General features: G+C 50.2%; 1 protein-coding gene across 3 annotated transcripts in view; it reads left to right on the plus strand.

Annotated features, from left to right (window-relative positions):
* Positions 1–345: 345 nt before the first annotated feature.
* The window catches only part of ACVR2B (activin A receptor type 2B), a 40,247-nt gene continuing 14,265 nt past the window's right edge, over positions 346–26,327 (plus strand). Inside the window, exons 1-7 of one of the 3 annotated variants that reach the window (XM_027585849.2) lie at positions 346–515; positions 23,738–23,945; positions 24,490–24,599; positions 24,764–24,915; positions 24,995–25,138; positions 25,632–25,775; positions 26,105–26,253. In XM_027585849.2, coding sequence (XP_027441650.1) covers positions 464–515; positions 23,738–23,945; positions 24,490–24,599; positions 24,764–24,915; positions 24,995–25,138; positions 25,632–25,775; positions 26,105–26,253 — 959 coding nt within the window. In that variant the 5' untranslated portion in view covers positions 346–463. Of the gene's footprint in view, positions 516–5,320; positions 5,486–23,737; positions 23,946–24,489; positions 24,600–24,763; positions 24,916–24,994; positions 25,139–25,631; positions 25,776–26,104; positions 26,254–26,327 lie in introns of those variants that run through there. The other 2 variants (XM_027585847.2, XM_027585848.2) reach the window with 2 other exon arrangements.

Here is a 26,327-nt window from a genome sequence, read left to right on the forward strand (position 1 = left end):
CTTTGTATCCAACATCCGGGTTTCCCCGCTGGCTCGGCTCCGCGGCCGCGGCTCAGGAGCCATTTTGGACTCGGTTCAGCTCCCCTCCCCCCACCCCTCCCCCCCGTTCATGGCCCCTCCGGACTCGGCCCCAGTGCCCGGGGCCCGGGCCCAGCCCCGCCGCGCCATGCCTGAGTCGGGCGCGCCCCGGCCCGCGCCCCGCCGCCGCCCCCCGGCCCCCGCGTCGTCCCGGAGCCCGGGCCGCAGCCTGCGCCGCCCGCAGCGGCCCTGAGCCCGGCCCCGCCGCCCGGCCCTTGGAGCCTGCACGCTGCCAGGGGACGAAGGCGCAGGAAGCGCGCGGGGAGACAGACCGAAGGAAGAAGCGGGAAGAAAAGCGCAGCCGCCGCTGGGCCCTGCGCGCCCCGGGAGCGCCGCGCGGCCCTGCCCGCGGGCTCCGGGTGTCCGCGGGGCGGCGCCGCGGAACATGACGGCGCCCTGGGCGGCCCTCGCCCTCCTCTGGGGATCGCTGTGCGCGGGTAAGGACTGGGCGCGGCGTGGGGGGCGCGGGGAGGGCGCGCGGGGCCGGTCTCGGGCGCCGCGCGGTGTTTACCAACAAAGGGCGGGCCCGTGGCCTCCTCGCTGCGCCACCTGCACCCAGCTTGCACCTCCCGGGGCGGGGACTGGGGGCGCGCTGGGCGCCGCGCTCGCGGATCTTGGGGGGACGATCTTGTTTGTGCGGCGGCCTGGCGACCCCGTGATCGGGGCTGGGATCTAGAGCCTCGGGGTCTGGGTTCAGGCTACTCGGGCGCGTGGAACCTAGGGAGCGTGAGAGGAAAACCAAAGCGTGGGGAAGGTGGCCAGATCTAACCCGGGGGTGGCGGGATCGTAGGTGCGGGAGGGGCTGGGGGCAGGACTGCGCGACCCTCAGAGCCACTAGGTGTAGCGAAGGGAAGGGGGCTGCTTCACACAGCCAGGAGGAGTCTCCTGCACCCAATCCCACTAGCGTCTGCGTTGTGTTCCCCTCAAGGCGGGCCGTTGGCGCCAGCTCGCACCTACGCTCGCTTTCCCTGCGGCTGCCCCAGGACGCGAGGTGCGGTCACCCTACGGGACCGCTTTGTTCGGGGCCCCTGAGAAGGGAGGTGGGGTGCGAAGAAAAATTAACAGGCCCGTTTCTGCCTCTGAGAAACACGTGGCGGGGGTGGGGGACCGGCAGGGCCGTTCAGCTCGCGTGTCTGTGGTTGAGGGTGTGTGGGTGCGGGTGTATACACGCGGAGTTCCGCTGGGAAAGCGCTTTTCCCCAAGGCCGAAGCAGTGATTTTCCTCTTGTAGCGGTGTTGGGGCGCGCCCAGCTCGGATTGCGCGCAGGGATGGCCCCCGCATTCCGGTTCGGATGGCTCCAGATAGCCCTGGGAAACGTGGGGAGCCGCGCATTGAAGCTCCAGGGAGAAGCCTAGGGAGGTCGGGGTGGTTGGTTCGCGGAAGCCGGGGCGCTGGGTCCTGCGCGTCTTTGTTCCCAGCCCCCATTACACATGCAGCGCGGGTCCCCTGCCGCCCGCGGTGGCAGCAGCGCGGAGTCTGGGAAACCCGTGAAGGGCGGGGCCTGGCGTGCAGGGGCGGGGCAGGGATCCCCGCGCTCCTGCGGGGGTGGCGATGGGGGATCTCCGTCCCATCCCATTCCAACTCTCGGTCTCCTTTTAACGTAGCGTGACTTAGTTGTCTACACCCAAAGCAAGTGAGTTGTCTCTGTGGAGTTTGGAGCTGCGTAGCCTGAGCGCAGGGAGGAGAGGATGAAGACCCCCTTATTGGTACTTGGGCACAGTGTGGCAGGGGGCGTCACGGCTCTTTTGGAGCCATTTCCCGTGTGGTAGAAGCAAAGTGGTGGTGTTGAGCTCGTTGCTCCCTCTGCCTTTTAAGTGCTGCTTTGAGATGCTTCTGAAGGAAAGGAAGGTATTGCGCTCCGGAGGATAGGGCCGCGCAAGCTGACTTAATAGGCTCGCAGTAGCCCACCTGGCTGTCTAGATTCCTTTTCAAGGTCCAGTGCTCTTCCAAGCCCCAGCCTGCACAGGGGACCTCCTTCTATGACAGGGCACCTCAGACCTGGAACCCTCATCCTAATTTGTCTCAGTGTCGTCTCACCAGTCTCATCTCCCTCCCTAATGAGGCAGGACAGGGTGGGATGGGGCCCCTGGAAGGACTGTATTTCCCTCTTTTCCTCCGTTCCCCCCCCAACCCGGCTCTGGCAGTGCTGAGCAGTGTGCTCTGCAAAGTGGGGCAGACTGGAATCCAAGGACCTATGTTCCTGCCGTGACAGGAAGATGGGGTCGCTGGGTGTTTCTTGGGGTCACACCAGCCAGTTCCCTGGTGGCCACTGCCCTGACCTGTGAGGAGCTCTGGGAAGAGCTGCCCCAAGCCCAAGGAGGGGGAGAGCTGGCCCTCCTCTTCCTTTCATTTCATGGATGCTCTTCCGTCAAGCTCTTGGCTTGCTGTTTAGAAGTATCCCATCACCTGCAGCACACAGGAGGAGGTTCCAGAACAGCACTGTCCAACAGAAATAGAACACCAACCATGTACATAACATAAAATTTCATAGTAGTCGTGTTAGTAAAAGGAAAAAGAAACAGGTGTCTTAGTTGGCTTGGGCTGCTATACGTAAAGGCCACAGGCTGGGTGACTTCAGCAACAGAATTTGTTTCTCACAGCTCTCGTGTCTGGAAGTCCGAGATCAGTGTGCCAGCATGGTAGGGTTGTGGTAAGGGCCCTTTTTCTGGCTGGCAGATGGCTGCCTTCTCATGTATCCTCGAGTGGCCTTTCGTTCGTGTTTGGAGGGTGGGGTAGAGAGAGATCATCCTTCCTCTTCTACTAACCCCAAATTGAGGGCCCCACCCTCATGAACCAGTCTAACCCTGATTACCTCTCAAAGGCTCCAGCTCCAAATACCATCATTTTGGGGGTTAGGATTTCAACATATGGATTTTGAGGGGACACATATAAACATTCAGTCTACCTCTGCAACTAATGACATACTATATGTTAATTAATTGAATTTAAATAAAAAAATAAACATTCAGTCTATAACAAAGTGAAATTAACTTTAATGGTATGTTTATTTAACCTAATATATACCAAGTAATCATTTCACCGTGTAATCAGTATTAAAACAGTTAATGCGACATTTTACATCCTTTTTTTTTGTACTATCATCAAAATCTAGTGTTTATTTTATACTTAGAGAACATGTCAACTTAGACTTTCCCCATTTCAAGTGCTCAGTAGTCACATTTAGCTAGTGGTTACCATATTGGATGGTGCAGGTCTAGAAGAAAGGGGGGAATATATGGTGTAATAATGGCACATGGTGCTTGTTACAGGATCACTGTTCATTTAGTTCTTCCCAAGTTTTTTGTGTTCTGTGCCTGGCTCAGTATCCTTGAGAAATAAGTTATTTGGTTCTTGCCTTGCAACGGACACCTTAGACACACTTGTGTATCTCTTTAGAACTCCCGACATTTGTCTCTGTATTTGGGGTTCAGATTAGGGCCTGTGGGGGTGGAGTGGAGACTTTCTGAGTGGAATGTCAGGAGCCACTGGTGGAGGAGGACCTGACTCTTGTCAGCTTTGACTGCCCCAAGTTGTCCTCATGGGCTGGATGCTCTGATCCTCAGATGCTGTTTCCCCGGGGCAAAAGTATGTATGTGTGATGAGTGAAGGGAGCCTCAGGCTTGTAGTGGTCGCTGTCAAAGGCTGTTGGTGCCATTCTCCAGGGAAGGGCATCCTTTGCTCCCTATGCTTGTACCTGCTGGGTGCTCCTCACTGGAGGGCTGGGCTGCCCTTTGGGAGGAGTGGACACCCTTATCTCTTAGAGGCTCTTCCGAGGTAAATGATACCAGAAACTCACCCAGCCTTCCAGGTTCCACAGCTGTGTGAATAAACCAGTCCTGGGATGTCACAGTCTCCCACAGCTTGGGTGGGCTTCTGGTATACTACTCTGCAGGGTCTTTCTGGGCATCGAGAATCCCCAAATAGCACCTGGACCTCTCCTGGCACTTCACCTAAGGAATTTTCAGGGAGCCCAGTGAAGGGTGCCCGTTCTATACCATGGACCTTTGTATTGTGAGCCCCTCTGAGAATCTGATGAAAGCTGTGGACTCTTCCCCCAGGAGAATACAAATAAAGAGAGAGAAAGCATGTGCGTATGAGAGCCAGCACATGCATTGTACATGCACACTTGCTGTTTTGCCCTGATGCCAGCAACCTGTAGCCCCCTGGATTGGACTCCGTGAAGTCCTGGCTGCGCTACACATAGCCACTGTACCGGTCCTGAGGGGCAGCTTGTTGCCCTTGGGGGGGTGCACTGGGCTTGTTCCCACATTGCTTCTAACCACTGGACAGGACTTCTTTACTTCTGCCTTTTGTGATCCCTGTGTAGTGTTTACATTCCAGCCCTGCTCTCCTCCTTTTTTCTCCTCCAGGCGGCCCTCCCTTGACTGCCTATGCATTCAGCCCCTTCCTGGGAGCTCACGGTAGTGCAATTGGGGACCAAGGGACATCAAGTTTAGAATTAAGATTCACTTGTAGATACTGGCCTGTTACTGTGGATGGAGATTTGGGGGCTGTGAGGACGGGCTGGTGTGGGAATACTTTTGAGAATGACACTGGATGCACAGCTGTCAGGCAAGGTCCTGGCTGGGTAGACCTCATTCTAGGACAGGGTTTTTCAGTCTTGACACTGTGGACAGTCTGGATCCCATGATTCTTTGTTGTGTGTGTGTTTGGAGGGCGTGGCGGGGAGCCCTGTCTTGTGCATTGTAAGATGTTTAGCACCATCCCCGGCCTCTGTTCACTAAATGCTAGTAGTCCTTCTAATTTTGACAACAAAAGTGGCCTGGGTAGAGGGGTTGCAAATCACCTCAGGTTGAGAACCTCCGATCTAGAATGTCCCCGTGCTTTAAAGAGACAGTTGTGGGAGGTGGGGTTATGGCTAATGCCCACAGCACCCCGCCTTCCCGGATTCAGGGTGGGAGGTTGGAGTTTCCTCAAAGCCTGGGAGATCCCTGCTTGCTCAACTTGCTCGGCCTTGAGAGTTTGATTGGAAATGAGCGGTTCAGGAGTCCCTCGGCCAGCCAGCGAGGAGAATCCTGGCGTCCTTGAGTTTTCCCAGAAGCGGTTCGGGTTTCAGGGAGGTGGCGGCCGTGGGTGGCCGGGCATCCTGCCTGCCCGCACCCGCCCACCCGCCTCTGCCCGCTGCCTTGAGCTTTGCACGGGGGCCTCGCCCTCCCACTCGCCCAGAATGTCAGGCAGTGCGTGTTGCCGGGGCTGCCGCGCCGCCTGGAACCCCGGGGCCGCCGGCCGGGCAGCCACCCGAGCTGCGGCTGGGAGCTGAGGCTGGCCGGAGCAGCGCCAGGGCTGCAGCAGGACACGGGCATGCCCCTGCCCTCGAGCAGGCCGGCCGCCTGGCGCCCTGCCCAGCCCGGGGACGCCAGCGCAGGGGGGCAGCCTCTCCCCCGAGGTACTGGTGCAGGCCTCCACCCTGGCCTCTGGGAGGCGGTGGGCAGGGCCCGGGAGGTGGGGTGGGCAGCACGGGCGCCAGCCCTGGGGTTGGTCTCTCTGGTCGCGTGTGCCGGGCTTGGCAGGTGGACAGCCCCGTGTCTTTACTCCACTCCAGGCTCTGGTAGGGAGGGCTTTCTGGGGGCTCCTCTCTGATCTCGAGCTCAGCAAGGCACAGCTTGCCGCACTGGGACCCGATTGCAGACTGGGGCCTTAGGGTGGGAGGACGCAGTCCTGAACGCTTGCGTTTCCAAGTTCTCCACACCACCGGTGTGTCCCGTGTTTATTTTAAAGGGCTTCTTACTGGGGTTGAGACTTCTGGTTCCATCTTATTGCCTTCTCGGAATTCTTTATCTACTTTCCTTCCCACCCAGTCACCAATTATTTGTTCCAGAATAGACACCCACCCTCTTGGGGCTTCCTTTTTTTGGTCTTTCTCCACCAGACTCAGGCCGAGCCCAGCCCAGCCCAGAGGTGCCTGTTTCCTCAGAACCTTGTCGTGCTGCTGGTGGGAGGGATGCCCAAGTTGGGGGTGGGGGTGGGAATGGGGGAGAGGAGATGCTGCTGCCTTCTTTTGAGTCTCTAAGTTTCTCAGTGACATCTATGTCTGAGGCGCTGGAAACCAACTGATGATAGGGGCTGGGAGTGAGCTGTGCCTCTTCCTGGCCTAGGATCAGTCATGGCTTCCGGCCCTTGAACAGCCCCAGGCTTTGCCCTGGTTATTCCATTCTTGCTGGACACACATGTGCCTTTTTCAGACTCAGGGACTGGCAGCCCTAGCTGGGTGTTTTCATTCATGGACTTGTGGTTATTGGGAGCAGGTGTTGGAAAGGAAGTCTGCCCCACTGGGCAGATGTGTGGCCCTTCTCCCAGGGGACCTTCTCTAGGGGCCTGGCCTGCTGCACAATGGGACTTCTTTTCTCTAGTCAGCTTCTCGGCTGGAGCAGAGGTGTTTTGTGAGGTGAGCTCATGTTCTTGTTTGCAAATGTTCCTCTGCCGACTATTTGAGTTCCACTCTGACAACCAAGGAGGCTAAAATTAGTTCTGGGGAAGGAAAAGGAAGGCTGGTTGGAAACCCAAGCCCTTGGCTGGAGGATGGAGAAGGCTGCTTCCCGGAGTTTGTGGTCAAGCCTTTCGGAAGATGTGACCAGACCAGCTGTTGTCTGTCCATCCGAGGAGAGGGTGGGGCCCCCGCTTGCTGCGTCAACCTGAACCAATGGAAATGGGAGGCTGACTTGGAAGCTGACTCTCCTGAGTGTTGATGTCAGGATGTTTTTTTCTTCTGGCTTGTGTAGTGGTGCACAGTGTTTTCAGGTATGAGGACAATGCCTTTTAATGTCTAATGTTGACAACCCTCTTTCTACCTCCTGCTCTCCCCCATTGATTCAGAAAGAATGCGTGAGTTCTCAGAGCCCTGGGCTGACAGCCATGGGTTAAGAAACCCATGTGCTTTTATGTACTTCATGGGAATTTCCTTGGCACCCAAGTTTTGATGTTCCCTTCAGGTGCTCAGTAGCCAGGCAGACCAGGTCCTGCCTTAGAACTGGCTTGGGTGGGAAGTGGGTTAGAGAGGAGCCCTGTGGCTCGTGCTTCATAAGGAGGTCTAGCCTCTCTGCCTGAGAACCTGGGGATCAGGGTTCATCTGCTCTGGGGCTTAGAAATAGAGGGGCAGAAAAGTTATAGAGGTGACTTCTGCTTTCCCTCCCACCAGGCTGGCCCCTCATGTGGACCCCCCACCTCAGAGTGAGTCCTGCAGGGCCGCTTGGGGGAAGGAGAACTGGGACAATGCAGGTCTGCCTCCCCTGCCCTGAGAAGCCACTCCCAAGCCTCCCTTGACCCCGGGTCTCCTGGTTAGGCACCAGGTGTAGCTGGGGGGAGTAGAGGTCACTTTGGCCGTAAGTTCTTTTCCCATTTTAAATTTTATTAATTTTTAGTTTTACAAATTATACACATACATTCAACTGCAGAAAATTAGACGTTACAGATAAAACCAGGGCCCTTCACCACTCTCGGTCCCCACCTGGTCCCATCTGAGTCCTTCTACACACATTATCTGTGCATCTGTGGAAGTGCTCAGAGAAATTGGATTTTGTAACTTAAAATGGTATTGCTTCTTTTCAGACATTTAATTGGGGTATGAAATACATGTAGAACAGTGTAATTGTCATAAGTGACAGCTTGATGATTTTTCACAAACTAAATATGCCCATGTAATCAGCATCTAGATCGAGAATCAGAAATTGGCCAGCCCCTATGCCCACCAAGCCCTTCTTGCGCCCTTCCAGTCTTCCCCCTACGCCCCTAAGGGTAATCACCATCCTAACTTCTCACAGCACATGTTAGTTTTGCCTGTTTTTGTGCTTTATATGAGTGGAATCTAACAGAGTGAACTGTTTTGTGTCCATCTTTTTTTTTGTGCTCACCATGTTTGTGACTTAACATCTGTATTGTTGCAGGTCATGCCTTTTAAGTTCAGAGATATGTTTTGGCTATCCTTCTCATACGTATGGGTCTACCTTGATCTTTTTTAATAGCTTTGTGAAATTTCAAAGTTGGTATATAGACTACATTTTATCTAGTCTGTTGATGGATTTTTCTGACTGTATACAGTTTATGCAGATTGGTTCTCAAGGATAGATGACAAGAGGAATTTCCAGGTCATAGGACATGTATATTTTATTTTTTAAAAGATTTATTTAAGTTATCTCTACACCAAATGTGGGGCTCGAACTCATAGCCCTGACATCAAGAGTTGTGTGCTGTACTGACTAAGCTAGCCAGGCGCCCCAGGACATGTATATTTTATTTTATTTTATTTTATTTTATTTATTTATTTTTTAAAGATTTCATTTATTTATTTGACAGAGAGAGACAGTGAGAGCAGGAACACAAGCAGGGGGAGTGGGAGAGGGAGAAGCAGGCTTCCCGCTGAGCAGGGAGCCCGATGTGGGACTCGATCCCAGGATCCTGGGATCATGACCTGAGCCGAAGGCAGACGCTTAACGACTGAGCCACCCAGGTGCCCGACATGTATATTTTAAATTTTAATAGGTACTGAGAAATGGCTGTACTGTTTTTTCCCCCCCACGAGGCTACCCAGGTGATGGCAGTGGGGGCAGAAGCTGGGTGAGATGGCAGGTGGCCTTCTGCAGCAATATGTGAGCCTCTCCCCCCTGCCTCCAAAAATGCTAGATGACAGAGGTTGGAAATAACCCACTTCATGAAGGGTGCCCAGACAAGATCTAGTGTCTGAGAGCCAGAGAGTCTCCTTCCTGTGTCTGAGCCTCCTGGTTACTGTGTTGATAGAGGAGAGGTAGCAGCGGACTTGCCAGTAAGTGCTGGTCTGGGTTTGGGATGGCTGTGTGAGCTCGCCAGCCGTGCTGTTCATGGCCTCCACCCTCCAGAGAGACTGACGCACTTGCTGAAGGTTGTGAGGAGCTGTGCATAACAGGACACCACCACTGGAGACCCCAGTGCATTTGACAGGATTGTGGCATGGCAGGATCCTGATTGTACATGTGGTGATCATGGTGGTAGGGGGTATAGGAGACATTTGGAGAAGAATTATTTTAGAATCTGATGAGAAGCTTCTTATGACAGAAGGTGAGCTGGTGAACTTCACTTCCTGTCTGAGCGTGTGTGGTGTTCCCTTGTATAACTTTCTGCCACGATTGGCCACAGAACTAGGGAAGATAGTTTGAGATGACTGTTCTCCAGAGCCTGTGCTTTCCTAGGCTCCTTCTCCATCATGCTGTCTGCTGTTTCACTGCTCTTTCACTGGGATTCCTTGTGCAAGCCCACTTGTCAGGCTCTGCTTGTGGATTTAGATGACAGTGGATTTATGGTACTGTTTCTAGGATGAATGATGTCCCAATCAGCTTTCCCACATTGTACAGATGATGTGCACTGTCTGTGCATTAGACTGATAGGGCTGCCAGAGAATGGATGGCTTTGAAATACCACAGACTGGGTGGCTTCAATAACAGAAATGTATTTTCTCACAGTTCTGGAGGCCGGAAGTCCTCCTCCGTGCCAGCAGGGATGGTTTCTGGTGAGGACTTTCTCTTTGGCTTGCAGATAGCTGCCTACTTTGTCCGCACATGGTCTTTTCCCTGTGTGTGGATACACTCCTGGTGTTTGTCTCTTCATCTAAGGACACCAGTCCTATTGGATTAGGGCCCCACCCTTATAACCTAATTTGACCTTAATTACCTCTTTAAAGGGCTTTATCTCCCAGTACAGTCACATTGGGAGGTAAGAATTTTGGGGGTGGGGGGATGACACAATTCAGTTCCTGACAGTCTGAAATAATAAAATTGGTTGAAAGGGAAAATTCTCTTTCCCTCTTGAGTTACACTTTGGAATGGAAGTTAATTTTTTCAGGCCTCTGCCCCTAGGGTCTGATTAAAACACTTCCACAAACGGGCTTATCTACATAGGTGATTTCAGTTTCTGTGTATGTGTAGACATCTCCTCTTTGGGTATTATGTGTTCCTGAAAATAGTCTTAAAAGCTGGGTAAAAAGTAGATATGGAGGCTTCCTTATTTGATGACCAGGACCAGCCCTATTTCTGAAGGCATCTGGAAAAGATGGGCAGATTGAGGAAACATCTCTGGCTGAAAGCACCGTACAGCTCCAGAAGATAGTGAAGCCCTACCAGGTCAGGATCTGTGTGGGGACAAAGGCCCTGGGTGGGGACTTTGATGTTTGAATCTCTTTTTAGCCCTTCCGTGTGGGCAAGCGAGAGGGTTGCATTTGCATTTCATAGCCTTGTGGGGCTAGGAAGACAGGGATTGGAGTTTTCAACAGAGGGTGGGTATGGTGAACCCCTCCTTTTGAGTTGGAACCCCAAAGACTTGGGGGTAAGGGGGCACCAAGAGAAGACAAATCTAAAGCAGGATTAGGATCTTCTGGAATTAATGGTACCTTAGCTGCCTTGCCAGAAGCACATGTAATATCATTATAGGAATATAACATCATCGTAGGCGTCAAATTATTTTACAGACAATTCTGCACGTGTCATTACTGGGTGATCATGATCATTTTAAATAAATAGCCATCAGAAACATCACAGCTGAAGCAAACCTGGGTGAACTCCAGACTGGAGTTATCATATGCATATTGAAAAATAGTGCTTGCTATGATCAAGGAAATGAAAGTGGAGAGCTTTCAGTAGAGAGCTGGAAAAATAATGTAAGAGCTAAATGAAAAATCTGTTCTAGATCTGCATTGTACGTGGACAGAAATTAAGAACTCAATGGGTGATTTTATCAGGAAGTTAAGTAAAACTGAAGAGAGAATTAATGAATGGGAAGATAGATCAGAAGATAATATACAGACTAAGCCCTTCAAAGAGAAAAAGATAATACAGAAGATAGGGAAAGATACAGAGAGGATCAAGTGAGAAGATCTCTAAGATCCATGTAATCAGAGCGACAGAAATGACTGAGAAATAAAAGACAGAAGCAGAAGAGATAATAGCTGAGAATGTTGCAAAATGAATGAAAGGCATCAAGCCACAGATTCAAGATGCCGTGTGAACCTAGATAAGATAATTAAAAATTCCACACCTCTTCTTATTCCAGCCATACTTCTGAACCCCAAGAAGAGAATCTTAAAAAGCAGCCAGAGGAAAAAAAGCATATTTACAATCAAAAGAGTAATGGTTATTGACATCTAACTTCTCAAAAACAGTGGAAACCAGAAGACAATGGAATGATAGCTTTAAAGGCTAAAAGAAATAATTGTCAACCTAAACTTCTATATCAAGTGAAACTGTCTTTCAAGAATGAAGGTATCGGGGTGCCTGGGTGGCTCAGTTGGTTAAGCATCTGACTCTTGATTTCTGCTCAGTTCATGATCTCAGGGTTGTGAGATTGAGCCCCATGTTGGGCTCCACGCTCAGCAGGGAGTCTGCTTGAGATTCTCTCTCTCTCTCTCTCTCTCTCTCTGCCCTTCCCCCCCACTCTATTTCTCTTCCTCTCTCTCTCTTTAAAATAAATACATAAATCTTAAAAAAAGAAAGAGTGAAAGTATCAAGTAAAGAGGGTGGTCTTCAGGCAGAAGGTAAATGATCTAAACGGGAGGTCAGAGATGCAGAAAAGAATGAAGAATATTGAAAGTGATAGGCATGTGGTTATGAAAGAAGTGCGTTACTGAGTTCAAAATACATAAAAAAGCAACACATGACAATGCTATATGGAGAGTGGAGTGAAAATAGAATTTAATTGTTCTAAAAATTCTCACATTGGCCACCAAGAGGATAAAACTACCCATTAATATTGGGTTTTGATAATTCAAGGAGGCATACTGTAATCTCTAGGGTAACCACTAAAGGAGAGAAAGATGATAACTTTCAAACTAATAAAGGGGACAAATGGAATAATAGAGAATTCACAAATTGAAAAGAAAGCAATAAAAGTGAGATAAGGGAACATACAGAGCAGGAGAGATAAGGGAACATACAGAGCAGGAGAGATAAATAGAACTAATATCCCTAATGAGTATAAGATGCAAAAGTCTTTAAAACATTCACAAATCCAGCAGTATGTAAAAAAAAATATATCATGGCCAAGTGTTTTAATCTCAGAAATGCATAATTGGTTTAACAATTGAAAATCTAATCTGCCATGTTAACAGAGCAAAAAAACCCATAGGATTATCTTAGTAGATGCAGAAAAAGCCTGTAGGGTCTAATCTTTAATCCTCAGAGTAAAACAGTTTGGAAATGCAAAGGACTAAGAAGAGTCAAGGCTATCTTAAAGAAAAAGAACAAGTTGTGCCTACTGGATTTCAGGATTCATTGTAAAGGTGTAGTAATTAAAATGGGAAGCTTTTGGGACACCTGGGTGGCTCGGTTGGTTAAGCATCTACTTTGGGCTCAGGTAGTGTGATCTGGGGGTCCTGGGATTGAGCCCCGCATCGGGCTCCCTGCTTGGAAGGGAGTTTGCTTCTCCCTCTCCCTCTGCTCCTCCCCTGTGCTCATCCTCTCTCTCTTCTTCTCTCTCTCTCTCTCAAATAAATACTATCTTAAAAAAAATAAATGGGAAGCTTTTGGTGCTAGATAGCTAAAGAGACAATAAAATAGAATAGAAAGTCCAGAAATATATTCATGCCTGTATGGATGCTTAATTTAAGACAAAGAAGAAACACAGAAGTTGGAAAATGGACAGTTTTTCCCATGAGTAGAAGCATTTCAGTTCTTTTGAAGTGGTATTTCGTAGGTGTGAGAAATTGTTTCAAGATTGGGAAGTGGTACTAGTTGGTGGGGCTTCAATAGGGAAATAAATCATCCATATTTGTGTCTTAGTGTTATAAAATTTCATTTTAATAACCACTCTAGCTATGTGGACATGGTATATTTATTTCCATTTGTTTACTTTCAACCTGTCTTTGTGAATTTTTTGTTTCAGGTTATTCAGTTTTAGAATTTCCATTTCGTTCCTTTTTCTGGTAGGTTTTATTTCTCTGCTGATATATCCTATCAATGCCTTCACTGGAATGTATTTTCCTTTACTTTCTTGAACATATAGTTCTGATAGTCACTTTAAAATCTTTGCTAATTCCAACATCTGATCATCTTAGAATTAGTCTCCAATGATTATCTGTTCTCTTGAATATGAGACACATTACCTATTTTTCATATAATCTTGGATTATATCTAAATATTGTGAGTGATAATTGTAGAGGCTCTGAATTTTGTTATGTTCCTCTTAAAAGCATTGCTTGTTTTGAGTTTGTTTTGTTGGTGTTTTTTTGGTTTGTTTTTGTTTTTTTGGTTTTTGCGTTAGCAGGTAGTTATATTGGCTGAATTCATACACTTCTGTGATGTGTAGCTGCTGCAATGTCTGTTTGAGTTCCTTTAGGCTTACTTGGTTGCTTGAAGTGTGATTGGTGCCTGTGTAGTTAAAGGTCAGCCAGCAGTTTGGAACAGAGTTCACATGTAGACTCTGTCTCCCATCCTGGTCTGGCTGTCACCCTGTATCTCCTTTGCTTTTCAATCTTTAAGGTACCTGTCACTATCTCTTGTGTTGCATCTTTGGGTTTTTGTATCCTTGTTGTATCTTCTTTTTTTGTTTACTTCCTCATTTTAGTGGAGCATATCCTCTACTACCTTTTAAGAAAGGGTGAATAGGAGGTACATTTTTGTGATCTTACTTTTCTCTCTTCTCCCTTCATATTTCATTAATGGTTAACTGGGTATGAGCTTGTAAATAGGAAATCTTTTCCGCTCCAAATTGTGAAGCACAGTCCCATTATAATCTAACTTCCAAGTATTATTGGCTGCAAGGAAGTTCAAAGCCATTCTGATTCCTAATTTTTTATAGGTGACATTTCTCTCTTGATAGACATTTGTTGTGGGATCTTTTCTTGTCCCCACTGTGGTGAAATTTCACAGTGATGGGCCTTGCTGGGGGGCACTGTGCTGGTCTTTGATTTCTTCCCTTTTGTTTTCTCCTTCTGGAACTGCTGTTATTTAGACTGGGCCTGGACTGGACTGGGCCTCTAGATTCTTTTCTGTTTTCTCTCTTATTTTCTGTATCCTTGTGTGTTTACTTGACTTTGGTTGTGAGATTACTTCAATGTTATCTTTTAATCTTTCTGTTGATTTTCATTTTTGCCATTTGTGTGTGTGTGTGTGTGTGTGTGTGTATATATATATATATAATTTTATTTTATTCTTTTTTTTAAATTCCCAAGAGCTCTTTCATTCTCTGGTCTTTTAACAATGCCATTCGATTTACTTTTCATGGGCGCATTGGTTTTTTAGCTCTCTGAGGGTATTGATAGAATTTTTGAAGTTATCTTCTCCCTACATAATCTCTGTATTCTCCAAGTTGGTTCCCCCCCCCCACGTGTTTTTATCTCTGTCTTTCAGGTAAGTGGCTTTCCTAGACCTGTTTATTTTAAGGGTGGACCTGAATACTGATTGAAAGCTCTGAACTCCTGAGTAGAACCTGCCAACTGTAGGATGATCTGATGGGGTTGTTTTTGATACTCCTGAGAAGTATCTTCTGCTTTGTGTTTGGGGATTGGTGGGGAAGGGTGGGTATAGGCCTGGCTGCCAATATCCTGGGAACCACGGTGGGAAGAGAGCTGGAGTTTCTGTATTTCATATATTATTCTGTATTCCTCTTGTTTCCATATGGTGCCTGTGCCCTCAAATTTTCCCACTGCTCCCTATCCAGGCTCTTTATTTTATCTTCTTTAGAAAATAACCTACTCTCCGCTGGGTTGGGGGAGGTAGCCCCCAGCCATGGCGAGTGGTAGTGAGCTCTGAAGCTCTGGCCAGCCTTTTGTCTTTGGACTCATCTTCACCTCACTCTTCCAGAGACATTTAGTGCCACAAATTCCCGAGTTTTAGAGGCTCCTGTGGTGGAAATCGTGTTGCTTTTCAGCTTTCTTCACAGCCAACTCAGGATTGTGTATGGTTACTGACCACTTATGTATCTGCTTTCCAGCTTCAGAATTTGATTTCGGTGGTTCTTTCCTGTTGTTTTTGTTTATGGTTTATGCTTTAAAAAACTACGGGTTTATGCTTTAAAAAACTTCTCTTTGCTGTGGTTTTCATGGGATTACAGAAGGTAGCAAAAGTAATATTTGTGTATAATCCTTAACCTTTACCTGGAAGCTCTCTCTCTAGTATTCTTCAGAAATTATGGGGCCTGGAGAAAGACAAGGATTCCAGAGGATGGCCCTGGACCCACACTTTGTTCTGTGGGAGGATGGTGCTAGGGACTTGTTTACAGAGTTGAAGTTGGAAGTGAATTGAGGTGATGTGGCTTGATTCCTTGTTCCTGGGCTGGGCTTGGGAAAGCTTATAGCTTATGTCACCCTTGGAAAGTGCTCTTGGACTTATATTTTGGCAATAATAGTGAAATAGTTAAACAGCTGATAAACCTCCTCTTGCAAGACATGTAGAAATGCTGGATAAGATATAATAAATGTCCTTTTAAAATGGATATGCATAGCTGCATATATAAGAAAGTAAGGGAGAAGCAAGAGGAGGCTGGAAATTAGAACTGTATACCTCAACTAGCTAAAGTTGTTGATTCCCAGGGGGACTCTGCCCCTTTCCCTAACTTAGAGGTGTAGGTTTAGTGGCAGTGTGTAAAGCATGAGAGATAAGGTATGAAATTGAGACTGAGGCCCTCATATGATAAAACTTACATAGGGTATACCTTCAGTGAAAGTTTGGACTAGAAGGAACATCCTTTTGCTGACAAAGGGAGTATAAAATGAAACTGTCTTGTCCTAGGTTGATAGGGAGGCAGGTAGTTTCCTTTGAGAATTTATAACCATAGGTCTGTGCTTACATGAGCTTGCAGTTGAAGTTTATACCAATTAGTATTCTCTGGGAAACTCGAAGTTGAGAAATTAAAGTGATTCCAAATTGATGATGTCCTAGAAAGTTTGGCAGAAGCAAAAGCAAAAATTATCTCTGGAAGGTTGCCCCCTCAAAGTTGGCCTTCGAGTATTCTCACAATAGAGGCCTGATGAACATAAGCTCTGTATCCAAAAACAGAACCCAGAATTTTGAGAATCCTAAATTCCAAACACACAAGGAAACAAGATACCATAAGTGAAAAATCATCACACTAACAGGTGGTAGAAATAAATGTTCAAGAAATTAAATTATGGAACTATAAAATAGGGATTTGGAAGTATGACAAATAACAGAAGTATCAAAATCAACCAAGAACTTTTTTTAAAAAATAGAACTTCTAGAAATGAAAAAATGGGTTAATTGAATTTATAAATTAAGTAGAAGAGCTAAATAGCAAATTAGACACAGCTAAAGAGAGAATTAATAAATTGGAAGTTAGGCCATATGGAATTATCCCTAACAGTGCCTAGATACAGAATTGGAAAACATAAAGGCAGGGTTAAAATACTGGATAGAATGAGAAAGTCTAATATACTTTATTTATTAAAGATCTTATTTATTTGAGAGAGGGCACATGAGAGAGAGAGAGCACATGTGAGCACAAGCAGGGGGGGGAGGGGCAGAGGAAGAGGGAGAAGCAGGCTCTCCGCTGAGCAGGGAGCCTGACGTGGGACTGGATCCCAGGACCGTAGGATCATTACCTAAGCTGAAGGCAGACGCTTAACTGACTGAGCCACCCAGGCACCCCAAGTCTAATATACTTTAATAGGAATTTCAGAATCATAGAAGAGGGAGATGTAATACTCAAATTGATAAAAAGCCAAGAATTGTTCAGAATTGATAATAGAGGTGAATCACTGGATAAAATGTATATTTTTCCAAGCAGTGTAAATAAACTTAAACTTAAACTTAGACACACAGCTCATAGTGAAACTGTGAAGAGAGGATCTAAGAGAAGTAGTCAAAGAGAAAAGACAGTATCTACAAAGTTAAAATAATAGCAGACTTTTCAGCAACAATAGAAGTCAGAAGACTGTGGAATAATATTTCCTTTTTTTTTTAAGATTTTTTTTTTAATTTATTCATGAGAGAGAGAGAGGGGCAGAGGCAGAGTGCCTGCGGAACAGGGAGCCTGATATGGGACTCGATCCCAGGACCCTTGGGATCATGACCTGAGCTGAAGGCAGACGCTTAACCAACTGAGTCACCCAGGCACCCAATATTTTCAAAATGACGAGAAAATAACTCGGCCTAAAAGTTTATGTTCTTTTAAAGTGTCAGTTGGGAAACAGGGCAAAATAACACTTTCAGAAAAGCAAACAAAAGCTTCTCTACAAAAGATCTTTACTGAGGGAGGATGTTCTTTTGGAAGGACAGGGGTCCCAGAAGGAAGAATAGAGATGTAGGGTTGGCTGAGCAGACGAACTGATGAATGTATGGACAAATAAGAAAATACCGAGTGTATACAATACAGATCATATCTACTTTGGTAGGCAGATAAGAAGAACAACAATAGCAGATTAAAGATTTAACACCAATATTAAATTAAACTAAGTGTGGTTGGAAGGAGGTAATTGGAGCTAAAACAGTTAAGTTCCTATGAGGGATGGTAGAGATGTTAACTTTAGGTTTTTAGCGTAAATAGTACATATTAAAGTTTAAAGGCTAGCTTGTAATAGAATAGATACAGAGTACATTACTTCCAGACCAGAGTGGCTGAAATGTGGAATTAAAAAAGATAATCCAAAGGTGGTAGCAGTAGAGAAAAAACAAATGTAAACGTAGCAGTAATCATGAATGTAATGAAACTCAATTCTAGGTCAGAGACAGTGTTAAACTGAACTGGAAGAAAAAGATACAGAAAGATTTAAAATAAAAGAAAAAGATAAATTCAGAAAATACTAACCACAAAATGTTGTATAGCTATGTCAGCATCAGATTAAATAGCCTTTTTGGTGAAGAGCAAATGAACAAATGAAGAGGATTACTCTATGGTTAGAAAAGTTTTATTACCAAGAATATATAAAGAATTTATACAACTCCTGGGAAATACATCCCAGCAGAAAAATGGGAAAGGATGTGAACAGGCATTTCTCAGAAGTACAGGTTAATAAACACAAAAGGATGATCAGTTTCACCAATAATCAGGAAATGGGGATCAAAACTGTCCTACACCATTTCATACTGACCAGGTGAGCAAATATCAGGGGTGAGGGTGTGGCTCGGCAGGGCTGTAGTCTTCTGGGAACATAAATTGGTACATCCAGATGGGTCCTTGGGAGAAAAGTTGGACAGTCTCTAGTAAGTTGAAGATGCTCCTACCCTATGATAGGACCCAGCATGTCTAACATATCCCCTGAACTGCCCTCCCACACGTGAGCACAAGAAAGCACACAGGAGTCTAGAGGCTTCCCGATGGTAGTGCTCAGATCAGCACCCCTTGTAAATAACCTAGAAGTCCATCGGGAGGATGGACACTTCAGTAGTGAGCTTGTACAGTGGACTGCATGCACCACAGAGCTGCAGGGGCGGCAGCAGGGCATGGACTGTGGAGCCAGGCTGCCAGGGTTCCAAACCTGGTTTTGACACTTGGTAGTAACTTGGGGAAGGTACGTCACCTCATTGTGCTTCAGCTTAGGATTTATTTATTTGTTTATTCATTAATTTGAGAGGGAGGGGGAGGGGCAGCGGGAGAGGGAGAGAGAGAATCTTAAGCAGGCTCCATGCCCAGCGTGGAGCCCTAACATGGGCTCAATCTCACAATCCTGAGATGATGACCTGAGCTGAAATCAAGAGTCGGATGCTTAACCACTGAGGCACCCTGAAATTATTATTTGTAAAGTGCTTAGTTTAGTGCCTGCTATGTGTTTGTTAAATGAATGTGTATCAGTGTGGATGGCTCACAAATAAATGGGTCGAGGCAAAAAAGCCAACATGTCAGAGATTGTTTGGCTGCTGGAAACATACTGAGTTCTTGTGTGAAAGTTCAAAGATAAAGTATACATGCATTTTGGATTCTTTTCTGCCGCACTCTCCGTCTGTGCCACTCCACAGTGGGTGCACACTCGTGTGTGTGTGTGTCTGTGGGTGTCTTTCTCACACTCCAGCCTTCCCCCTTGCACCTCCCCTTCGCCCTTTTAGGTTCCCTTAGTCCTCACACCCTGGCCATTCTTACTCCTGTGGGGGAGGAGTCATGAACATGGACCAAATACTGTCACTGGGAGCCGGAACCTTCAGGTCTCTGGGCCCTTCTTGGCTCCTCTGGAGGAAGCTGCTGGGGCAGCAGGTACTCAGCTAACTGTAGGGCTGCCTTCTGAGGAGGGCAGGGCTAGGGGAGCCTAAGGCAGGAGCCTCCTGGGAAGGGAGCCTGGCCACTGGCTAGGGGAAGGCTGACTCTTCTCTCTAGGCAGATCTGGAGTCTGGGCAGTAAGGGAGAGCACTGGGCATACCTCACTTGGCCACTTTGCAGGCATGGAGGCTTCTGGGAGGAGGGTGCACCTTGGCATGCTGATGGCAGGGGCCTGAGGTGGGTGTGGTGGGTGGCATCCCTTTCTCACTGGTCTACAATGCCCCGTGGTTGGAGCTGGGCATCTGCTTCCTGGGGTGGGGGGCAGGTGCTGCCGAGGGGCTTCAGGAGCCAAGGGTAGAGTGCAGCTGGTTGCTGGTTGCTGGGGTTCCTCTGGGAGATGTTGGCTGGCTGGATGCACCCCGAGGCCAGAGCTCAGGGAACCCCAGGGGAGGCATGGCCACGCTAGCTTCATATCCTCCTGCCAAAGCCCTGCCTTAATCGCCCTCGCTTCTGCATCCCTCTGTCACTCTTCCCTCCCTGTTGTGCTTTGAGTGCCTTCCAGGCAGGACCCGGGTAGGCTTTCCCCTACTTCTCCCCAGCATATCATGGGCTGTGTCCGAGGCCATCTGGACTGGGAAACACCTCCCAGCGCTTGTCCTCGAGTGTCAGAACTGGCCTGTTTAGGGCAAGCTCTGGAATGTCAGTTCATAGTGGAGTACGTATTTTTATTTTTCTCAGTGGTGGTGTGTGTCCACGAGTGGGGTTTCTCTGCCCACCTGGGCTGAGGGCTCGGCGAGTACTGGGGCCTTCTTTCCAATAAGGTGTAAATCCCTTGGAACCTAGAAACTGTCTGTTGGGGACGCATGGTTCCTTTGGAGGCCGGCAGTTGGGTCGGCTGTGACTCAGGGATGGAGTGAGCCACTTGCCCAGGTATCTGGGAGGTAGGTTCCCCTCAGGGCTCTGCGGTAGCAAATACGGGGGGACTGCAGGCACCCCATCTTGGGAGCGCAGCTTCCTCTCCTGCTGGGATAGGTGAGTGGGTGGGGGTCAGGGGAGCCTCATGTGCATGGGTGCCCCGCCCATGAGCAAGCGTGGGCAGGAACCCTGTGTCTGTTAAAAGGCAGAGGCTGCCTTGTGGTTGGAGTGTTGCCAGAGACTATAAATAGCTGTGTGTGTGTGCAGAAGCAGAGCCCAGGGAGGAGGGAGGAAGGGGGTGGCCCTGGGCTTCCAGCTGGCAGCAGAGCCTGGGTGTGGTGTGGGAGGGGCTTGGAGTCTCCCCATCTCCCCAGGTCCTCCTTGGCTCTGAGTGCAAAGCTTTTGGAGGCGTTGGTGTGCACAATCCCTACTTGATGGGCTGGGAGCCCTCCTGGGGGGCTTGTAATGTGAAGGGTTGTCACAGGCAGCAGGGAGGGGTATGGCTCCTGATAGGACCGCTAATGTGCCAGGTACTGTCATAACCACTCTTAAAATGCATCAACTCATTTGGCTCCAGAACAGCCTGAGGAATGAGGTGCTTCTACCATCGCTTTTCCACACGAGGAGACAGAGGCACAGGGTGGATTGGTAACTTACCCAAGAAGTATCAGAGCCAGGATTTGAACGATGTCTGGCCAGCTCAGGGCTGCCTTACTCTCAGTTGTCTGTAGGAGGATCTGGTCAGAGGGGGGGTCCAGTTATATCCTGAGCCCTTGGGTCCTACCTGGAGCCTTGAGATTTGGCATTCCCTAGCCCTGTCCACCTGTGTCCTGCCCATGGTAGTGGCCAGAGGAGCCTCTGCTTGGTGAATGGCATGAGGAGAGAAGTTGGGCCGGCCTTGGCCACTGTCCATGTTGGGACTCCTCGCCTTGCACAGGGGGCTTGTTGCTTGTTGTCTGCATGGAGATGGGAACTCCCCTGAGGACCCTCAGGCTGGGGCTGCAGGCTCAGGCCACGCCTCCTGTAGTCCCTTCCCTCCAAATCCTGCCCTCGCCAGGTGATAACCATGTCCTCTGTCCATTTATTCTTCCATCTTTCTACCTGCCATCTGTCTGGAACTGGTTCTAGCACTCAAGATAGTCAGGGCTTCGCCTTCATCAGCCTTGCAGGCTTGTGGGGGAGGCTGACATTTCAAAAGTGATTTTCAAGTACATTTATAATGTTTTATTTCTTAATATGAGTATTCACTATGTTATTTTCTCTTGGAGGTTGTCTTTGGTTACATTATTTTTACACATTTTGAATGAAACATTTCTTTAAAAAAAACAATAGGCAGTTAGTCAAGAGTGGTAAATTAGGGGTGCCTGGGTGGCTCAGTCGTTAAGCGTCTGCCTTCGGCTCACGTCATGATCCCAGGGTCCTGGGATCGAGCCCCGCATCGGGCTCCCTGCTCAGCGGGCTCCCTGCTCAGCGGGCTCCCTGCTCAGCGGGAAGCCTGCTTCTCCCTCTCCCACTCCCCCTGCTTGTGTTCCCTCTCTCACTGTCTCTTTCTCTCTGTCAAATAAATAAATAAAATCATTAAAAAAAAAGAGTGGTGAATGAAGTGATGGAGGAAGCACAAGGGCCTGTGGAGGTGGAGAGTTTGCCTGGTCTCTGGAGAGAGAAGAGCCGGAATTTAAAGGAGAAAGTGGGGAGCATCCTGCAGCCAGAGATAGTAACTTGTGATAAGCCCAGAGGTGGAGCGTATTCAGGGGCCTGGAAACATGGTGTGATGGCGGTGGGGGAAGCAAGATTGAGGAGTAGCTGGCACCCCTACCTGCAGCTCACCCCATCCCTTTAGGTTCTCCCCTAAAACCTTAAGCCTTATGCTCCATAAAGGGCCTGGTTGGGGGAAGCCAGTGTGCACTCCTGCATGAGTCCCTTTGTAGACCCTGATGCCCTTCTTATGGACCAGGCTGGGTCCCAGCTGCCTGGGTGGGTTGGGAGGCCACTCTTCTTACAAGTGTCCTTGGATAACCAGAACCATGGCTAGACACTGGCATTCTGATAGGATGACATTTTGAACCCTTGGAGCTTTGAGATTTGCTGCTTGCCCCTGGCCTCTGGAGGAGCCTCTTGTCACTGAAGAGGGCTGCAGAAGGGGTGGGGTGACTAGAGAATGACCTGCGGGGTGGGGGGGCTTTCCTCCTGACAGCCAGTCATTGTCCTTCTCCCTGGGTATACCATGGCATATCAAATTCTTCGCTCACGATGGCCACTGTGGGCGTGGAGCAGAGGATGAGGGAGGCTTTGGGCTGTTAAGATTCTGGGCACTTAGCTCTCCGCCAGGTTTGGGGTGAGATCTTCTCTTCTGGCTGCCGGTGGGCTGGCTGACTGTTCATCCGTGGGGGTGACTCTGACCCGTCCTTCCTCCTTCCTGGGGCGGGAATACGAGCTAGGGGTGGCATCAGGTCCCTGGCCTGCAGTAGGCCCAAGAAGAGTGGCGAGGTTAGGTGGATGCTTGGTGCTGATTTCCTCTTGGGTGTCTATGGTTTTTGGCAGTGAGGTTGATCATGGGTGTCCTGTAAAGGGACCATGGTAGGGCACTCGCAGACAGAGTTCTGGAGAGCTCTTCAGCCCAGGCGTCAGGGGCAGGGGCCATAATCTGTTTCCTGGGAACCTCCTTTGGCATCTCCTTCCTCCTTCCCATTACAGGGCTTTGGGAGTCTTGGGGGCAGTGGGGCAGATGGGAGTGCTGGGACGGGGTTGCTTGAGAGGGGTTGGTGAGAACGGTGGATTTGGTGAATGCTTGAGGCCATATTTGAAGGAAAGAATATTTGAAGGGTACAGTTGGGGGTTCAGGTGTTTGGCCACCTGGATGGCACTCATGCAGGGGGTGGAACAGGGCACAGGAATTGTCGGGAGTGCTCACAGGGGTCTTCAGGGGCCAAGCCCAGCTGGGAGGATTCTGTTAACCATCTCTAGTCACCAGCCAGCCCTCCTTCTGCTTGGGGCACGTACTCCACATCCTGACTCTGGAAAGCCTTACCCTGAGCACGCTGGCCTGATTCTTAGACCTTCTCCTGCTCTGCGGAGCACCAGGTGTCGTTCCTGGGTGCTGGAAGGGCACTGGACTGGAGGGTCCTTATTTCCCATTCAGTCTGGACTGGGGTGGGGGACACACCAGCAGTGTGTCTCCCCAGGATGAGACAGACAGCGACAGCAGGAAGCTGCCTCTCGGAGTGTGCCCACACATGGTCCCTGAGGTGTGTGGCCGAGTCACCTGAGATTCTGTGGGGTGAGGAGGGGGCTGGAGGTAGAGGGTGGTGGTGTTTAAAACTGTAGTAGATTCTGCCCCCATTTAAGCTGTCCGGTATGGGCTAGGCCCAGGAATGTGTATTTTTAGCAGCCCCCCCTCCCCAGTGATTCTACTGTGCCCTCCATTTCTGCTGCTGCGAGGGAGCCGTCCCCACCCCCACGCAGGAGCCTCGGGCATCAGTGGAGCCCCTTTGTGCGCGTGTAGCCATCAGTCTGGCTGTTGGACACCCACCCACCACCCAGCCTCCCGCAAGGTGGCTGGGGACTCAGCACAGGCGCCGGGGGTCGTGGAGCGCTCAGCGCTTCTCTCATCTCCCGGGCACAGGTTCCGGGCGTGGGGAGGCCGAGACTCGGGAGTGCATTTACTACAACGCCAACTGGGAGCTGGAGCGCACCAACCAGAGTGGCCTGGAGCGCTGCGAGGGCGAGCAGGACAAGCGGCTGCACTGCTACGCCTCCTGGCGCAACAGCTCCGGCACCATCGAGCTCGTCAAGAAGGGCTGCTGGCTGGACGACTTCAACTGCTACGACAGGTGTGCGGAGCCCGCCCTCTCCTCCCCCCAGCCCCTCAGCCCGCTGGAGCCGGTCCTGCCCACCCCTCCCAGCACCATCCCTGCCTCAGTCCCGCTGGAGCCCACCCTCCCCCCAGCTCTCAGTCCGGCTGGAGCCTGCCCTCCCCTCCCGTTCACTACCCCCCCCCCCCCCCCCCCCCGCAGCCCCGCTGGAGCCCGCCTGTGGCTACAGTGCCCTCTGGGCCCCAGGATGTAAAAGTGAGCCTGGCATTTAAGGGTAGGGGGGAGACCAGGGCCTCTCCAGACAGCTTGGTAGGGATGGTGCCAGGGCCCTAGCTTTCCTGCACCTGTGTATACCCTGCCCCAGTCCAAAGGAGAGCTCTTTGTGTGGACCCTTGGCTATCCCTGCCAGACTTTGGGTCCCACTTTAGGGGAGGTGGGTTCACACTGTCCCCTGATGGTTCCCCCTGAGCTTCTCTATTGCTGGGGAGGGGTCGGCTGGGCAGGCCCCAGTGAGGCTTGCATACCTCAGCTGAAGGGTCCATGGGAAACTGTGTGCCTCCAGGCAGGAGTGCGTGGCCACCGAGGAGAACCCCCAGGTGTACTTCTGCTGCTGTGAAGGCAACTTCTGCAACGAGCGCTTCACCCACTTGCCGGAGGCTGGGGGCCCGGAAGGTGAGGGCTGTGGGGGGCGGGGCAGGCTGGGGCCTCTCCTTGGCCCTGGAGCTCTCCTCTCAGCTCCTGAGTTGGGTGGGCAGTGGCTGCAGGGCTCTCTGGTCTGGCCCCTGAGGTGTGTGGGTGGGCGGGCTGTGTGACACAGGGCTCCGTGTGTCCCCCAGTCACGTACGAGCCACCCCCGACAGCCCCCACCCTGCTCACGGTGCTGGCCTACTCGCTGCTGCCCATTGGGGGCCTCTCCCTCATCGTCCTGCTGGCCTTCTGGATGTACCGGCATCGCAAGCCTCCCTACGGCCATGTGGACATCCACGAGGTGAGACAGGGCTGGCGGAGGGCAGGGGTAGAGGTGGGGTGGCCCGGCCAGACCCTCTTAAGCCCTCCATCTCCTCCAGGACCCTGGACCTCCACCTCCGTCCCCTCTGGTGGGCCTGAAGCCTCTGCAGCTGCTGGAGATCAAGGCTCGGGGGCGCTTTGGCTGTGTCTGGAAGGCGCAGCTCATGAATGACTTTGTCGCTGTCAAGATCTTCCCACTCCAGGTGAGTGAGTGAGGGGCTTCCAGGTCATCCACCCCTGCTGTCCAGCTTGAGCTGTCCCACCCCAGGGCATTCTGGGCTGAGGCAGGTGGGATGAGAGAGAGGCGAGCCCCACTGAAATTTTCTTGTAGGGCTGGGGTAGGACTTTGCAAAACCTTGGTCCACTCTGGTTTTCAAGGGTTTGTTTTTGACATCGGGTTCTGCTTAGAGGCCTTGGACACCAGGCCTGGCTCTGCATCTCATTTGGTGTGTGACACAGAGCCACTCACTCTCCTCCCTGGGCCTCAGTGGCCTTGTTTGTAAATCCGGTGCTAGCGCTGCATGATTTCCAGGATCACTGTTGGCCTGTACTCCAGGGCCCAGCTCAGTCCTGGTCATCTGCCTGCCTCCCTTACAGAGCCGAGGCTGGCTGAAGGGGGTGGGTGGGGGCGTGGCTGGCGCTTCTGCCTCAGGGTGGTGTGGCGGCAGTGGGGTTTAAGCCGCATCCCTGCCTTAGGACAAACAGTCATGGCAGAGTGAACGGGAGATCTTCAGCACCCCCGGCATGAAGCATGAGAACCTGCTGCAGTTCATTGCCGCTGAGAAGCGAGGCTCCAACCTTGAGGTAGAGCTCTGGCTCATTACGGCCTTCCATGACAAGGTGAGTCATGCTTATGAACAGGGGCTCCTGAGATGAGGTGGCCTTCCACTGTAGGATGACCCTTCCTAAGTGTGGATGTGAGTGTCTGTAAGAACTCCTGACTCTGGGATACATTCTTATGAATAAGTGCAATGACTTCATGATTAACACCCTCTGACACCCCCCGCCCTGCGACCCCTCCTGGCCTCACATACCTTCCATGTCAGTCCCAGTCTCCCAGGAGGGGAGTCTGCCATTGGTCCACTGAGACAGTCCTCCCAGGGCCAGGCTGGGTCCTGTCCTTTCCTGTACCCAGAGCCTGTGCCCAACTTCTGTGCTGTCTCCTGTAGGGCTCCCTCACGGATTACCTCAAGGGGAACATCATCACGTGGAATGAACTGTGTCACGTGGCAGAGACAATGTCAAGAGGCCTCTCGTACCTTCATGAGGATGTGCCCTGGTGCCGTGGCGAGGGCCACAAGCCGTCTATTGCCCACAGGTACCTGGCTTAGCAGTTGCCCTCCCTGCGCTTGGTGTGGAGCTGCAGAGAGGGTTGGAGGGTGAGAGCAGGGC

Source organism: Zalophus californianus, chromosome 1 (genome assembly GCF_009762305.2).
Source record: "Zalophus californianus isolate mZalCal1 chromosome 1, mZalCal1.pri.v2, whole genome shotgun sequence".
In the NCBI taxonomy this organism is placed as follows: domain Eukaryota; kingdom Metazoa; phylum Chordata; class Mammalia; order Carnivora; family Otariidae; genus Zalophus; species Zalophus californianus.